This window comes from Chiloscyllium plagiosum, unplaced genomic scaffold (assembly GCF_037043375.1).
Source record: "Chiloscyllium plagiosum isolate Xiang-an unplaced genomic scaffold, Cpla_swu_hap1 HiC_scaffold_2, whole genome shotgun sequence".
Taxonomy (NCBI): domain Eukaryota; kingdom Metazoa; phylum Chordata; class Chondrichthyes; order Orectolobiformes; family Hemiscylliidae; genus Chiloscyllium; species Chiloscyllium plagiosum.
In genome coordinates this window covers 150,458,910-150,476,635 of record NW_028270140.1, presented here as the reverse complement: position 1 = coordinate 150,476,635, position 17,726 = coordinate 150,458,910, and the positions used below count along the sequence as shown (strand labels likewise).

Below are 17,726 nucleotides of genomic sequence, written 5' to 3'. Positions count from 1 at the left end.
ACTCACTGACCTTCGGGTCTCTCCCTCTCGGTGTCCACTCACTGACCCTCGGGTCTCTCTCCCTCTCGGTGTCCACTCACTGACCCTCGGGTCTCTCTCCCTCTCGGTGTCCACTCACTGACCCTCGGGTCTCTCTCCCTCTCGGTGTCCACTCACTCACCCTCGGATCTCTCCCTCTCGGTGTCCACTCACTGACCCTCGGGTCTCTCTCTCTCGGTGTCCACTCACTGACCCTCGGGTCTCTCTCGGTGTCCACTCACTGACCCTCCGGTCTCTCTCTCTCTCGGTGTCCACTCACTGACCCTCGGGTCTCTCCCTCTCGGTGTCCACTCACTGACCCTCGGGTCTCTCCCTCTCGGTGTCCACTCACTGACCCTCGGCTTTCTCTCCGTCTCCGAAGCGATGCGGTGCCTCGCGCCCAATAACACGCACCTGCGGCCTCTGACCGCTGGCCAATCGGAGGCCACGATAGGATGGGGGTGGCCGCCCCGCAGAAACATGGCAGCCACCACGTGGTGCACCGACCGCCCCGCACTATCATGGCGGCGGGCGGAGGACGTCCGTTAAATGACCCGGATTGAGCCTGCGTCAAAAATCCAGCATCTCCGCCTTCGAGTTGCCTGCAGCGTCTCTGTCGCTGCCTCTCAGTGTCGGCCTGTGGATGAGGGGCCGGGACTGTCGGAAATGTCAATTGCCGAGGCTGAACGGCGGGCCGTTTGCGTGAGTTGGGGATGTCGGTGTTGGACTGGGATGTGCAAGTCACACAACACCAGGTTATAGTCCAGCAGGTTTAATTGGAAGCACTAGCTTTCGGAGCGCTGCCCCTTCATCAGGTGATGGTGGAGGGTTCAATCCTAACACAGAATGTATAGCAAACATATAGCAGAATTTATAGCAAACTGAAATTATACATTGAAAAATGGATTGTTAAGCCTTTCATCTGTTAGAATTCAGTGATAGTTTCACTTTCATGTGTAAATCACAAAACCTTTTTTCTTTTTAAAAAAAGTTGCATTCTCGGGTTAGCTGTTAACAATGGTGATAGTTAGACCATATGTTGAAGGTGTTGGCCCCCTGTGTTCTCTGTCATAGAGAGGTACAGCATGGAAACAGACCCTTCGGTCCAACCCATCCATGCTGACCAGATATCCCAACCCAGTCCAGTCCCACCTGCCAGCACCTGTCTATGCCATGATGTTTAGATTGAATCTAATCTAAAAAGTGAGATAACGGAGTTTTACATGAATTCATGCAGTTTTGGAGCGAAGTACAATGTAACCCTGCAATTACAAATTCACCCCACAGAATATATGTGTGCATGTGGGTCTCTGTCTGTCTGCCTGTGTGTGTCTGTCTGTCTGGGTTGGGGGTTGTGAGTGAGAGAAAGTGTGTGTAGTGAGTGCAGAGTGTCTTAAGTCTGTGAGGGAGTGTGCATTTGTGAGTGTGGATGTCTAAGGGTGTGTGTGGGTGTCTGTGTGCGTGTCTATGTATATGTGTGTTTGTGTGTATAGGAGTGCCTCTGTGTGTGTGTGTGTGTGTGTAGGAGTATCTGTGTGCGTGTGTGTGTGTATAGTGCAGTGATGGTCACCTGTAATGTGACATGAACCCAAGGTTCCAGTTGAGGCCCTCCCTATGGGTACCAACATAGCTATCAGCCTCTTCTCGGCCAGTTTTCGCTGCTGCCTGTCCCGAAGTCCGCCTTGGAGGATGGTCACCCGAAGGTCCGAGGTCAAATGTCCTGGACCACTGAAGTGTTCCCCAACTGTCGATTGTGCGATGTCCATTCATCCATTGTCAGTAGACAATAGGTGCAGGAGTAGGCCATTCTGCCCTTCGAGCCTGCACCACCATTCAGTATGATCATGGCTGATCATCCTTAATCAGTATCCTGTTCCTGCCTTATCACCATAACCCTTGATTCCACTATCCTTGAGAGCTCTATCCAACTCTTTCTTAAATGAATCCAGAGACTGGGCCTCCACTGCCCTCTGGGGCAGAGCATTCCACACAGCCACCACTCTCTGGGTGAAGAAGTTTCTCCTCATCTCTGTCCTAAATGGTCTACCTGTATTTTTAAGCTGTGTCCTCTGGTTCGGCACTCACCCATCAGCGGAAACATCCTGCCTCCAGAGTGTCCAATCCTTTAATAATCTTATGTCTCAATCAGATGCCCTCTCAATCTTCTAAACTCAAGGGCATACAAGCCCAGTCGCTCCAGTCTTTCAGTGTAAGGTAGTCCTGCCATTCCAGGAATTGACCTCATGAACCTACACTGCACTCCCCCAATAGCCAGAATGTCATTCCTCAAATTTGGAGACCAGAACTGCACACAGTACTCCAGGTGTGGTCTCACCAGGGCCTTGTACAGCTGCAGAAGAACCTCTTTGCTTCTATACTCAATTATTCTTGTTATGAAGGCCAGCATGCTACTAGCCTTCTTCACTACCTGCTGTACCTGCATGCTTATCTTCATTGACTGGTGTACAAGAACACCCAGATCACTTTGTACTGCCCCTTTACCTAAATTGATTCCATTTAAGTATTAATCTGCCTTCCTGTTCTTTCCACCAAAGTGGATAACCATACATTTATCCACATTAAACTGCATCTGCCATGCATCTGACCACTCACCTAACCTGTCCAGGTCACCCTGTAATCTCCTAACATCCTCATCACATTTCACCCTGCCACCCGGCTTAGTACCATCAGAAAATTTGCTAATGTTATTGCTAAGACCATCTTCTATATCATTAACATATATTATGAAAAGCTGCGGTCCCAGTACTGATCCCCACGGTACTCCACTGGTCACTGCCTGCCATTCCGAAATGGAGCTGTTTATTACTACTCTTTGTTTCCTATCAGCCAACCAACTTTCAATCCAAGTTAGTACTTTGCCGCCAATACCATGCGCCCTAATTATGCTGACGAACCTCCTATGTGGGACTTTATCAAAAGCTTTCTGAAAGTCCAGGTACACTACACCTACTGGATCTCCCTCGTCCATCTTCAGAGTTACATCCTCAAAAAATTCCAGAAGATTAGTCAAGCATGATTTCCCCTTCATAAATCCATGCTGACTCTGATCTATCCTGTTACTACTATCCAGATGTGTCGTAATTTCATCCTCTATAATAAACTCCAGCATCTTTCCCATCACTGAGATCGGACTAACTGGTCTATAATTTCCTGTTTTCTCTCTCCCACCTTTCTTAAAAAGTGGTACAACATTAGCCACCCTCCAATCCGCAGGAACCGATCCCAAATCTATCGAGCTCTGGAAAATAATCACCAACGCATCCACGATTTCTCGAGCCACCTCCTTCAGTACCCTGGGATGTAGACCATCAGGCCCCCGGGGACTTACCAACCTTCAGACCTAACAGTCTCTCCAACACCAATTCCTGGCAAATATAAATTCCCTTAAGTTCAGGTCCTTCAGCCACTGTTACCTCAGGGAGATTGCTTGTGTCTTCCCCAGTGAACACAGATCTGAAGTACCAATTCAATTCTTCTGCCATTTCTTTGTTCCCCGTAATATATTCCCCTGTTTCTGTCTTCAAGGGACCAATTTTAGTCTTAACCATTTTTTTGAATTTCACTTACCTAAAAAAACTTTGACTATCCTTCTTTATATTTTGTCGTAGCCTTTGCTCGGTTTCCCCAATGTACCATGCTTCCGGGCATCCTTGCTTGCAACATATAAGCTAGACAACGTTGGCTGAGTCACATGAGTACCTGCCATGTCCAAGGTGGGAGCTGTCCCCACACGTAATGGTGCTATCTATGTCCACACTCTGACACGTCTTGCAGTGCCTACCATGACAGGGTTGTATGGGGTTGTCCTGAGAGTCGGGCAGCTTGCTATGAATAACGGTCTGTTTAAGGTTTGGCGGTTGCTTGAAGGCACGTAGTGGAGGTGTGGGGAAGGTCCTGGTGAGGTGCTCATCCTCATGGATAATGTGTTGCAGGTCACGAAGAACATGGAGTAGTTTTTCAGCTCCTGGGAAATACTGAACAACAAAGGGTACTCTGTCGGTTGCAGCATGTGTCCGTCTCCTGAGGAGGTCATTGCAGTTCCTTGCTGTGACACGTCGGAACTGGCAGTCGATGAGTTGGGCATCGTATCCCGTTTTGTGAGGGCATCCCTGAGTACTTCCAGGTGTCCGTCATGTTTCTCCTCATCTGAGCAGATCCGGTGTACGCGTTGGGCTTGTCCATAGTGGATGGCTGTTTTAATATGTTTTGGGTGGAAGCTGGAGAAGTGTAGCATTGTGAGGTTGTCTGTGGGTTTGCGGTAGAGTGTGGTGCTGAGGCGTCCATCCTTGATGGAGATGCATGTGTCCAAGAATGAGACAGATAGTCGAGAGTAGTCCATGGTGAGTTTGATGGTGGGATGAGACTTGTTGATATCACTGTGTAGTTTTATCAGTGACTCCTCGGCATGGGTCCAGAGGAAGAAAATGTCGTCAATATACCTGGTGTATAATGTTGGTTGGAATTCCCGCATGGGGAAGAAGTCTTGTTCGAACCTGTGCATAAAAATGTTGGCATGTTGAGGTGCAAATTTGGTCCCCATGGCTGTTCCATGTGTCTGGATGTCAAAAGTGAAGACGTTGTGCTCAAGGATAAAGCGGATGAGTTGTAGGACGGTGTTGAGATTGGCAGTTGTTGGTGTTGAGTACTGAGGCTGTTGCCGCGATGCTGTCATTGTGGGGGATGCTGGTGTAGAGTGCGGAAACATCCATTGTGACGAGGAATGTTCCCGGATCAACTGGTCCGTGAGTGCTGAGTTTCTGTAAGAAATCCGTAGTGTTATGACAGAAGCTGGAGATCCCCTGTACAATAGGTTTCAAGATGTCTTCCACATAGCCGGAGAGATTCTCTCATAGGGTCCCATTGCCTGACATGATGGGACGTCCTCGTCTGTTGGCTTTGTGTACCTTTTGGAAAGCAGTAGAAGTTGCCTACACGAGAAGTACGTGGGATGAGGGCGTGTAGGGAACTCTGAAGGACTGGATCCAAAGTTCTGATCAGTGTGTTTAATTCACGGGTGTGTTCTTTGGTCGGATCAGCTGGTAGTTGCCTGTAGTGTTCCTGGTTGTTCAGTTGTCGGTACACTTCCTTGCAGTAATCTGTTCTATTCCGAATGACAATGGCTCCTCCTTTATCTGCTGGTTTGATGACAATGTTGTGATTGGTTTTGAGACCCTGGTTGGCGTTGCATTGTGAATAGGTGAGTTTTGCTCTACCTTGTGGGTACGGCTGATGAATCTGGCATTTATATATTTCCTGACAGTTTGAGCATACATGTCAAGCCCAGGGCAGCCGCCCTCCAGTGGGGTCCAAGTTGACACCTTCTTTGGTCACTCCTCTACAGATCCCTGTGATGACTGATCCAGTTCATTAGTGGGCTCATTGGGATCACTGCTGGCACCTTGAAAGAATTCCTGGATTCTCATTCGTCTGATGAACTCTTCTGTGTCTGCTGCCAGAACCAACGAGTCCATTTTGGTGGTGGGGCAGAAGTTGAGACCCCTACTCAGGACTTCAATCTCTTCCGGTCGAAGGGTGTGGTCCGTTAAGTTGGTAATAGACTTCCCCACAGTGATAATGATGTCTACTGTCGTTCCAGGGTGGGCTTTGCACTACACACACACAGACACACACACTCCCACACTCTCACTCACATGCACTCCCTCACAGACTTAAGACACTCTGCACTCAGTGTACACACACACACACATACGCTTTTTCATGCTCACAACCCCCAACCCAGACAGACAGAGACACACACAGACAGACAAAGACCCACATGCGCGCACACATTTTGTGGGGTGAATTTGTACTTTCAGAGTTACATTGTACTTTGCTCAAAAACTGCATGCATTCATGTAGAACTCCATTATCTCACTTTTTAGATTAGATTCAATCTAAACATCATGGCATTGGCAGGTGGGACTAGATTGGTTTGGGATATCTGGTCGGCATGGACCGGTTGGACCGAAGGGTCTGTTTCCATGCTGTACCTCTCTATGACACAGAACACAGGGGGCCAACACCTTCAACATATTGTCTAACATATTATCAGGTTAACAGCTAACCCGAGAATGCAACTTTTTAAAAAAAGGTTTTGTGATTTACACATGAAAGAAGTGAAACTATCACTGTATTCTAACAGATGAAAGGCTTAATAGACAATCACTTTTTCAATGTATAATTTCAATTACATCACACTGTAAATTTTTGCTATAAATTCTGTGTTAGGATTGAGCCCTCCACTACCATATGATGAAGGAGCATCACTCCGAAAGCTAGTGCTTCCAATTAAACCTGTTCGACTATAACCTGGTGTTGTGTGATTTTTAACATTTGCGTGAGGATTGTGTTCTGAGGTTAGGGACTGGGCCAGTGGAGAGGGCTCTGTTTAGATTAGAGTGGTGCTGGAAAAGCACAACAGGTCAGGCAGCATCCGAGGTGCAGGAAAATCGGCGTTTCGGGCAAAAGCCCTTCTCAGACTGAGGGGCGGGGCCTATCATTGAGGGGGTGTCGAGGTGGTGAGGGGCGAGGCCTAATGTGGCGCGCCTGCTGAGGGTGATGGGCGTGGCTTGTGCGTGAATGGGAAGTGAGGAGCGCTGTGTATGGGAGAGGGCCATCCTGAGGATGAGGGGAGTGGTCTTGGTATAAGGGGTGTGTCCTGAGGGTGTGGGACTAAGAGTGAGTAATGGATCCTCAGGTTGAGGGTGTGTCCTGAGTGTAAGGAGCATGTCTTATTGGCTGAGGGGTTTGTCCTGAGGGTGAGAGGCGTGGCCTGAGGGTGAGGGGCAGTTGATGAGGGTAAGGCCTTTGGTGAGGGTCAGAGCCTGAGTGGAGAAAGTGAGGTCTGCAGATGCTGGAGATCAAAGTTGAAACTTTATTGCTGGAACAGCACAGCAGGTCAGGCAGCATCCAGGGAACAGGAGATTCGACGTTTCGGGCACAGGCCCTTCTTCAGGAATCAGAGCCTGAGTGCCAAGTGTCCTTTGCATGATCACATTTTCCAATATATCATTTAAATAATAGTGACCCTTTGTTTTTCACATGGACTATCTCAAGTTTCTGTGGAGTCACAAATGGTGCTGAACATTGTGCAATGATCAGTGAACACACCCACCCCAGCCTTTTGATGGAGGGTATTTCATTGATGAAGCAGCTGAAGATGGGGGTTGGTCTTAGGATTGTACACTGAGGATCTCCTACAAAGGTGTCCAGGAATTGAGATGTCTGACCATTAACAACCACAGTCATCTTCCATTGTGTCAGGTATGACTCTATAGGAGTGACCCCAGTCTCTGAGGCAAGGGCACTCTGAAGGTGTTGGGAAACTTAGAAAAATTATGAAAGGGGTAGATAAGATAGAAGCAGGCAAGTTGTTTTTGCTGGTGGGTAAGGTTTGGATTAGGGGTCATGGCCTCAAGATTAGCGGGAGTAGATTTAGGAAAGACATGAGGAGGAACTGGGAGAGTATAGGGCCACTCAAAGATCAATAAGGCAGCCTATGTGTGGAGCCGCAGGAGATACGGGAGATACTAAATGAGAATTTTGCATCAGTGTTTATTGTGGAAAAGGACTTGGAAGATATGGAAGGTATGGAAGTAGATTGGGGCAGCACAGTGCCTCATAGCGCCAGGGACCCGGGTTCAATTCAGGCCTCGGGAAAACTGTCTGTATGGAGTTTGCACATTCTACCTGTGTCTGCGTGAGTTTCCTCCCAGAGTCCAAAGATGTGCAGGTTCGGTGAATTGGCTGTGCTAAATTGCCCATCATGTTCAGGGATTTATAGGTTAGGTGTATTAGTCAGGGGAGATTGTGAAGTAATAGAACAATGAGTCTAGGAAGGTTACTTTTCAATGGGTCAGTGTGGACTTGCAGGCCAAAGGGACTGTTTCCACACTGTAGAAATTCTAATTCTAAAAGATGGTGACATCTTGAAAAATGTCCATCTTACAGAGGAGGAGGTGATGGTTGCCTTGAAACGCATAAAAGTGGATGAATCCCCAGGACCTGATCAGGTGTACCCTAGAACACTGTGAGAAGCTAGAGAAGTCGTTGCTAGGCCCCTTGCTGAGACATTTCTATCATCGATGATCACAGATGAGGTGCTGGAAGACTGGAGGTTGGCTAATGTGGTGCCACTATTTAAGAATGGTGGTAAGGAAAACCAGGGAACTATAGACTGGTGAGCCTGATGTCAGTGGTCGAGTGTGGTGCTGGAAAAGCACAGCAGGTCAGGCAGCATCCAAGGAGCAGGAAAATTGTTGTTTCGAGCAAAAGCCTTTCATCAGCAATGAGGCTGGGAGCCTTGGGGGTGGAGAGATAAATGGGAGGGGTGTGGGGCTGTGGGGAAGGTAGCTGAGAGTGTGGTGAGTGGATGGAGGTGGGGCTAATGGTGATAGGTCGGAGGGGAGGGGAAGGTGGTGCGGATAGGTTGGAAGGAAGATGGCCAGGTCATGAGGGTGATGCTGAGTTGTAAGGTTGGAACTGGGATAAGGTGGGGGAAGGGGAAATGAGGAAACTGGTGAAATCCACATTGATACCATGGAGTTGCAGGGTCCTGAGACGGAAGGTGAGGTGTTCTTCCTCCAGGTGTCAGGTGGTTAGGGAGGTGCGATGGAGGAGGCCCAGACCTGCATGTACTCGGCGGAGTGGGAGAGGGAGTTGAAGTGTTCAGCCACGGGTCAGTGGGGTTAGTTGGTGCAGGTGTGCCGGAGATGTTTTCTGAAGCCCTCTGCAAGAAGGCGTCTGGTCTCCCCAATGTAAAGGAGACCGCATCGGGAGCAAAAGATACAGTAAATGACGTGTGGAAGTGCAAGTGAAACTTTGATGGATGTGGAAGGCTCCTTTGGGGCCTTGGATGGAGGTGAAGGGGGAGGTGTGGGTGCAGGTTTTGCAATTCCTGCGGTGGAGGGCAAGGTGATTGGAGGGGAGGGTGGGTTGTTGGGGGGCGTGGACCTGACCAGGCTGTCGTAGAGGGAACTGTCTTTGCAGAAAGTGGATAGGGATGGGGAGAGAAATATATCCCTGGTGGTGGGGTCTGTTTGTAGGTGGCGGAAATGGCGGAGGTTATTGGAGTGGAAGGTGAGGAACAAGGAGCTTCTGTCCTTGTTGCAGTTGGAGAGTAGGGTTCGAGGGCAGAGGTGCGGGAAGTGGATGAGATACGCTGGAGGGCATCATCAACCATGTGGGAGGGGAAATTGCGGTCCTTAAAGAACCAACTGATCCCACGTGGACTCCAGACCCTGAAACTTTTCAGCTGACATCAGTGGTGTCTGGTGCGGCCGCACTTGGAGTATTGCGTACAGTTCTGGTCACTGCATTACAGGAAGGATGTGGGAGCTTTTGAAAGGGTTCAGAGGCGATTTACTAGGGTGTTGCCTGGTATGGAGGGGAAGTCTTACGAGGAAAGGCTGAGGGACTTGAGGCTGTTTCCGTCAGAGAGAAGTAGGTTGAGAGGTGACTTAATTGAGACATACAAGATAATCAGAGGGTTAGAGAGGGTGGACAATGAGAGCCTTTTTCCTCGGATGATGATTGCTAGCACGAGGGGACATAGCTTTAAATTAAGGGGTGATAGATACAGGACAGATGTCAGGAGTTTCTTTACTCAGTAGTAGAGGCGTGGAACGCACTGCCTGCAACAGTAGTAGACTCGCCAACTTTGATTGCATTTAAATGGTCATTGGATAGGCATATGGACAAGAATGCAGTAGCATGGGTTAAATGGGCTTCAGATTGATTTCACAGGTCGGCGCAACATTGAGGATTGAAGGGCCTGCATTGTAATGTTCTATGATTGATGAAGGCAGAGCAGTAGACATGATCTATATGGACTTCAGTAAGGCATTTGACAAGGTTCCCCATGGGAGACTGGTTAGCAAGGTTAGATCTCATGAAATACAGGGAGAACTAGCCATCTGGATACAGAACTGGCTCGAAGGTAGAAGACAGAGGGTGGTGATGGAGGATTGCTTTTCAGACTGGAGGCCTGTGACCAATGGTATGCCACAAGAGCCGGTGCTGGGTCCAGTACTTTTCGTCATTTATATAAATGATTTGGATGTGAACATAAGAGGTATAGTTAGTAAGTTTGCAGATGACACCAAAATTGGAAGTGTAGTGGTCAGCAAAGATAAATGTGAGGTGATGCATTTTGGAAAAGTAAATCTTAGTAGGACTTATACACTTAATGGTAAGGTCCTAGGGAGTGTTGCTGAACAAAGAGACCTTGGAGTGCAGGTTCATAGCTCCTTGAAAGTAGAGTCGCAGGTAGATAGGATAGTGAAGAAGGCATTTGGTATGCTTTCCTTTATTGGTCAGAGTACTGAGTACAGGAGTTGGGAGGTCATGTTGTGGCTGTACAGGACATTGGTTAGGCCACTGTTGGAATGTTGCGTACAATTCTTGTCTCCTTCCTATCATCAGGCTTTTGAAAGGATTCGGGAAAGATTTACAAGGATGTTGTTGCCAGGGTTGGAGGATTTGATCTAAAGGAAGGGACTGAATAGGCTGGGGCAGTTTTCCCTGGAATGTTGGAGGCTGAGAGGTTTATAAAATCATGAAGGTCATGGATAGGATAAATGAACCAGGTCTTTTCCCTGGGGTGGGGGAGTCCAGCACTAGAGGGCATAGTGAGAGAGGAAAGATATAAAAGGGACCTAAAGGGCAACTTTTTCACGCAGAGAGTGGTATATGTATGGAATGAGCTGCCAGAGGAAGTGGTGGAGGCTGGTACAATAACCACATTTAAAAGGCATCTGGATGGGTATATGAATAGGAAGGGTTTAGATGGATATGAGACTAGATTGGGTTGGGATATCTGGTCGGCATTGAACCAAAAAGTCTGTTTCCATGCTGTATATCTCTATGGCTCATAATTGCTTTTTCCAGAGAGTAGTGTGTGGAATCTATGGAATTCTCTGCCCAAGGAAGCAGTTGAGGCAGCTTCATTAAATAATATTCAAGACACTATTGGATGGTTTTTTTTATATGTCAGGTGAGTTAAGGGTTATGGGGATCATGCAGGTAGGAGGAGCTGAGGCGATGGATAGATCAGCCATGATCTTAATGAGTGGTGGAGCAGGCTTGATGGGCCCAGTGACCTACACCTGCTCCTATTACTATGAAACTATGAAATTCAGCAGGAACAGCAGTTTATTAGAACAGTAATTGACTGCAACAAGGAGAGGAACTCAAAATGGTCTCACAGGATGATGGAGATCACTCTGCCAAACACATGTACAATGCTATTTTTGTTGATTGGTTTGAACAGGTCAGTCAGGAGAGTCTTGAGGAGTTCATTGAACGTATCAACAATAGTTTTCTTGAACAGTATGTAATGGAACCAACAAGGAGCAAACTATCCTAGATCTGGTTCTGTGTAATGAGACAGGAATGATTAATAATGTTACAGTTTGGTATGCTCTTGGAAGGAGCGATCACAGTATGGTTGAATTTAGAATACAGATGGAGACTGTGAAGATAAAATCCAATACCAGTGTCTTGTGCTTAAACAAGGGAGACTACAGTAGGATGAGGGAGGAGTTGGCCAAAGTGGCAGCTGAAAGCAAAGACTTTATGGCGGGACAGTTGACGAACAGTGGAAGATTTTCAAAACAATTTTTCAGTGCTCAGTAAAAGTATATACCAGTGAAAAAACAAAGGACTATAGGAAAAGTGATAACCTGCTCTGGGTATCTAAGGAAATAAGGGAGCCTATCAAGTTGAAAAAGAAGGCATACCAAGTGGCCAAGATCAGCGGGAAAGTAGAAGATTGGGAAAGCTTTAACAGTCAACAGAAAGCCACAAAAAAGAGCTATAAAGAAAAGTAAGATACGTTATGAGAATGAACTAGCTGGCAAAATGAACACAAATAGCAAAAGTTTCTATAAGTATATAAAATGAAAAAGAATGGCTAAAGTAAACATTGTTCCTTTTACAGGATGAGAAGGGACGTTTAGTTATGGGATTTGAGGAAATGGCCGAGGCATTGAACAGGTATTTTGTCAGTCTTCACAGCAGAGGACACGAATAACATGCCAGCAATTGACAGAGACCAAGGTAGGTGAGGACCTGGAAACAATCATTATCACAAAAGAAATCATGTTGAGCAAGCTAGTGGAGCAAAGGATAGACAAGTCTCCTGGCTGATGGAATGTATCCCAGGGTACTAAAAGAGATGGCGGGAGAAATTGCAAATGCACTTGTGGTAATTTTCCAAAATTCACTGGACTCTGGGGCAGTTCCAGCAGATTGGAAAACAACAAATGTGACATCACTGTTTAAAAAGGGAATTAGACAAAAGATGGGGAATTATAGACCGGTTAGCTTAACCTCTGTAGTGGGGATAAAAATGCTTGAGTCTATTATTAAGGAAGAAATAGCAAAGCAGCTAATTGGAATTGCCCCATTGGGCAGACACAACATGGATTCATAAAGGGCAGGTAATGCTTAACTGATCTACTAGAATTCTATGAAGACATTATAGCACGGTGGACAACAGGGACCCAGTAGATGTGGTGTACCTAGATTTTCAAAAGGCATTTGACAAGGTGCCGCACAAAAGGCTGCTGCATAAGATAAAAGTACATGGTGTTACAGGCAATGTATTAGCATGGCTGGAGGATTGGTTAACTAACAGGAAGCAGAGTGGGGATAAATAAGTGCTATTTTGGTTGACAATCAGTGACTAGTGGTGTACCTCAGGGATCAGTCTTGGGACTGCAATTATTCACAGTTTACACGGATGATTTGGATTTGGGGAAAGTGTGTCAAAGTTTGTGAATAACACTAAGAGGAGTGGTAGAGCCAAGTGTGCAGAGGACTGTGAAACTTTGCAGAGGGACACAGATAGCTGAAATAAGTAGGCAAAGATCTAGCAGATGGAGTACAATGTTAATAAATATGAAATCATCCACTTGGGTAGCAATAACAGTAAAAATGACTATTATTTGAATGGTAAAAAGTTGCAGTATACTGCTATGCAGAGGGACATGGATGTCCTTGCGCATGAATCACAGAAGGTTGATCTGCAAGTACAACAGGTAATTAGGAAGGCATATGGAATTTTGTCTTTCATTGCTAAAGGGATTGATTTTAAAAGCAGGGAGATTATGTTGCAGCTGTGTAGAGTGCTAGTGAGGTCACATCTGGAGTGCTGCATGTAGTTTTGGTCTCCTTACTTGAGGAAGGATGTGCTGGCACCTGACTGGGTGCAGACAAGGCTCACTAGGTTGATTCCGGATTTGGGGGCGTTGATGTATGAGGAGAGACTGAGTAGACTGGAATTATACTCATTGGAATTTAGAAGAATAAGGGGGGGGATCTTATAGAAACATATAAAATTATGAAGGGAATTGATAAGATAGAAGTAGAGAGGATGTTTCCACTGGCAGGTGAAACTGGGACAAGAGGGCATAGCCTCAAAATTAGGGGGAGCAAATTTAGGACTGAATTGAGAAGGAACTTCTTCACCCAGAGGGTTTGAATCTGTGAAATTCCATGCCCAATGAAGTAGTTGAGGCTTCCTCAGTAAATGCTTTTAAAGCCAAGATAGATAATTTTTTAAATGGTAAAGGAATTAAGGGTTACAGTGAGAGGGTGGGTAAGTGGAGCTGAGTCCTTGAAAAGATCAGCCATGATCTTATTGAAAGATGGAGCAGGCTCAAAGGGCCAGATGGCCGCCTACTGCTCCTAGTTCTTATGTTCTTATACTTCCTTACATCAAAATTATGTAATTCTATAAATTAACTGTTATTGTGATCATATCAAGTCCACAAGTCAATCAACTGGGCAATGATAACATCAAATTTATAATTCAATTAACTAGACATTTTGATTACATCCAATCGTGTGTGTTACATATCTACTATTCGGACTCAAACACACAGTGCCCATTCGCTTATGTGTTCACTTGCTGCTGAATACCCTGTGATCTGCTAAGATTCTGCCCTGCTTACCCATAGTGGCTAGCAATTAACAAAGCCTCCGTGGTCTAGGTGGCATGTCTTTAGTGATGCAGAGAGTCAAAAATATCTTATGCTATGGTTTTGTGAGGTTTTATTATAAGTTTCATTCTTTTTATAATACGATTGTTTTCTACCAATCCACTCACAAGCACACTATATTTACTACTAGCACGTTTCATTCTTTCATTCATAAAGGTGTAGTCTCTCCACTCCCCAGTGCACTCTGTCACCTGAAACTATGAAAAGATTAGAATGCTAATCCTCCCCTCAGAACCATCCATCATCTACCATTTGAATAGCTTGCAGGGCATCAAGCAAGTTTTCTCCATCAGCATGTACCTGTCAGATACATATTGAATAGGGCTCTGTCCCCTTTAAGAAAGTTACAATCAAAATAGTGCCTCCGTGAAATTGAATGAATGCATGAGTAAACTGCCAATCAAGAACCAGCTGAGGTAATCAGTTTACCACCCCCTCTGCTTTTATTAAATACATATATAATTCTTGATTTAAATATGTCTGATAAGCCTGATATTCTTTTTATTATTCTCTACCCTAAAAGGACCCACACCCCTCATTCTTCTACTACAGCTATAACTGGCGGAGAATTTGCCTCCGATTACTATTGGTTCTAGTTTTGCTTGAGCTCTTTGATGCCACACTCAGTTGAATGTGGCCTTGATATCATGGACAGTTGCTCTCACCTCACCTCTGGAATTCAACTGTTTTGTCCATGTTTGAACCAAGGCTGTAATGAGATCAGGAGCTGAGTCACCCTGATAGAACCTAAATAGGGTGTCACTGAGCAGCTGCTGCTTGGTAGCACTGTTGATGACACCTTCCATCACTTTTTTAATTGAGTAGACTGGTGGTGTGGTAATTGGCTGGGTTGGATTTGTCCTTATTTTGTGTAGAGGACATTGCGAGGCAATTTTCCACATTTTTTGGTAGATGCCAGTGTTGTAACTGTACTGGAAGAGCTTGGCTAGGGGAGTGGCAAAGTCTGGAACACACGTCTTCAATACTATTGGCAGAATATTGTCAGGGCCCATGGCCTCTGCAATATTCAGTGCCTCCAACTATTTATTAGTATCACATGGACTGAATCAAATTGGCTAAAGACTGGATTCTGTGATGCTGAGGACCATTGAAGGAGGCTGAAATGGATCATCCAGTCTGTACTTTTGACTGAAGATTGCTGTGAATGTTTCAGTCTTAATGAATAATGTTTGTATGTATCTAGTGTCCTACTCTGCTGCCATCTTGGATCTGGATGTGTAACTTTTAACCTTTACTTTAGTATGTTTTATGCTATTCTATAATTACTGCAATGTTTAACTTTTAACTCTGTTCTTGTTATTTTGTTCTTAAGATTGTGTACCTAGGTACTTGTACATAAGATGGTAGTGTGCTGACATTTTACACTTTCACTGTATTCCTGCACTTTTGTACTTGAATATGTGACAATAAAATCAAACTGAAAAATCTATCTTCATCTTGCTACATAGATATGAGCTGTTGTTCATTTTGACAACAATGCCAAACATCCCAAGGATGGCATATTGTTTGAAATAAGAAAAATGTTCTATGCTCCTTTCCAAAAGTCGTGTCTGTTGTCCTCTTGCCTCTAATTCAACAATACTGGAGTCAGTATTCCAACAAATATTTATCAAGAAACCACAGAAAACCTCTCAACCCTTTCACCTCAGTTCCACATCCAGGAACACTCTGGGACTTGTTGCATTATATTACATGGTTATAATCCCCTCAAAATACTGACTGAATGTTGACTCAAATCATCAATGGCTGACCACAAGCTGAATGCCAGCAATTGTTTATAAGCTTCAAGTTTGTAGCCAGCAACGAGACTCATTTTCTGACTATGGAAATCATTGGTTAAAAAAAGGTTGATTTAACTAATCGGGTGTCAGAGATGGTGGAGGATGTTCTGTTCTTGAGCAGGGACGTCTTCACACGCGTGAGTATAGTTTGGAACGGAACCTACAAAAGGTAACTTTGTAAGATAACTTGTCAGCATTCAAGTGAAACCTGACTCTGTGCTTTGGAAATGGCCAAGAAGCAAAGTAATTAATCGAGGAACTAATTAAGAAAGATATAAAACAAAATCCAGAAACAATAGGGATATAATGTTCATCAAAAAAAAGTAGCATTAGAGAAATGAATGGGAATGGAAGTTGTCAAATCCTGGGACCTATTGATCTGAGACAGTTGAAATAATTTGTTATATAGAACATACAAACATACTGTTATGCCTGGAAATGGAGCACATTATTTCTTGAGCCGTCACTAAAGTTAACATTTTATAAAGTGTGTAAAGGTGTCCTATTTCCTTGACTTTCAGGTCTGGGTTAATGGAAAACACAGACCAGATTTCTGTAGTGAATAAAAATGACTATTTATTCCAAGTGACTAGAACTGGTTACAGGTAAACAGTTATAACAGTAAAAGTCAAAACTCTAAACCCCGTGTCAACTCTCGCGCTCTCTCTATCACACACAAACAAGCAGGGTCAAAATAAATTGTGGACTGAAGGGAAAAACTGGAAAGACAGTTCAATAATTTATATTATCAGGTTTTGTCATTGAAATAATCCTTAAAACACTTCTGCTGGTCAGCAATTTGCTTCAGACATCATTCTCCAGATGCTTCCACTGGTTGGTAAGAGGCACAAGGTGGCAGGTTCACTTATCAGTCAAAAGTTGCAGCATGCAATAACTGTTCCAGGAAATGGAGACTGATTTTTTTGGGGGGATTCCAATGAGTTGTAACTGCAGAGAACAGAACTGGGAAAAATCTGTAACTTGTCCCTAGTTCCAAGCTGTTCAGTTACCTGAGATCCAGTCACATTGTTATTGTTAGATAAAAGGTCTCTGTCATTGCTAACTGTCACTAGTCCATAGACCAGTCAATTTCTTGTTGCCAGCAAAAAGCTGCAGCCATAATACCCTTCAGCTCCAAATTGTCTACGACTAAATCTTCAATTACTGCTTATTCAAGTTGTCATTTACATGATACCGGGCGTTGGTTATCAGGTTGCTTACTTTGAAAACATACAGGCACCCTTTCAAACATTGGTGAAAACTACTCTTTCTCAATTCAATCCATAAATGTTTTATATAAAAAATGCAAAATACAAAGACACAGTCCTCACTGTACAAATTAGGAGCAGAAGTAGGCCATTCAGCCCCTCAAGTCAGCTCTACTGTTAAATAAAATCATAGCTGATCTGACTGTGACCTCAATTCCACATTCCCATTGACCCCAATAACTCTGATTCCCTGTCTAACAAAAATATGTCTCCCACCTCAAAAATATTCAAAGACTCTGCTCCACCACCTTCTAAGGCAAAAAGTTCTAAAGCTGCAAAACATTCTGATAGAAAAAATGTTCTTCAAACTTCTGTCCGAAAAGGGCAATCCTAAATTTTGAAACAGCGCTCCCTAGTTCTGAGTTACCCACAAGAGGAAACACGTTTCCCACATTTACCTTGTCAAGGATCTTATACACTTTAATTAAGTCACCCATCACTCTTTTAAATTCTAATGGAAGAAGCCCAATGTATCTGATGTTTCCTCATACATAATTGCTCATTCCAGGTATCAATCTAGTAAACCTCCTTTAAACAACCTCCAACAGATTTATTTCCCTTTCTTTAATAAGGAGACCAGAACTGCACACAGCTTTGGCAATGTGGTCTCACCA

At 44.8% G+C, this 17,726-nt stretch overlaps 2 protein-coding genes across 4 annotated transcripts in view; one reads left to right on the top strand and one right to left on the bottom strand.

Annotated features, from left to right (window-relative positions):
- Positions 1–409, bottom strand: part of slc5a6a (solute carrier family 5 member 6a) — a 66,654-nt gene extending 66,245 nt beyond the window's left edge. The window contains exon 1 of the mRNA XM_087974669.1: positions 339–409. The gene's annotated coding sequence lies outside the window, so the exon portion shown is untranslated. The remainder of the gene's footprint in view (positions 1–338) is intronic.
- A 180-nt stretch (positions 410–589) lies between these two features.
- Positions 590–17,726, top strand: part of LOC122556992 (CD276 antigen homolog) — a 75,634-nt gene continuing 58,497 nt past the window's right edge. Inside the window, exons 1-2 of one of the 3 annotated variants that reach the window (XM_043704229.2) lie at positions 590–720; positions 11,978–12,096. In XM_043704229.2, coding sequence (XP_043560164.2) covers positions 12,072–12,096 — 25 coding nt within the window. In that variant the 5' untranslated portion in view covers positions 590–720; positions 11,978–12,071. Of the gene's footprint in view, positions 721–7,207; positions 7,303–11,977; positions 12,097–17,726 lie in introns of those variants that run through there. The other 2 variants (XM_087974651.1, XM_087974659.1) reach the window with 2 other exon arrangements.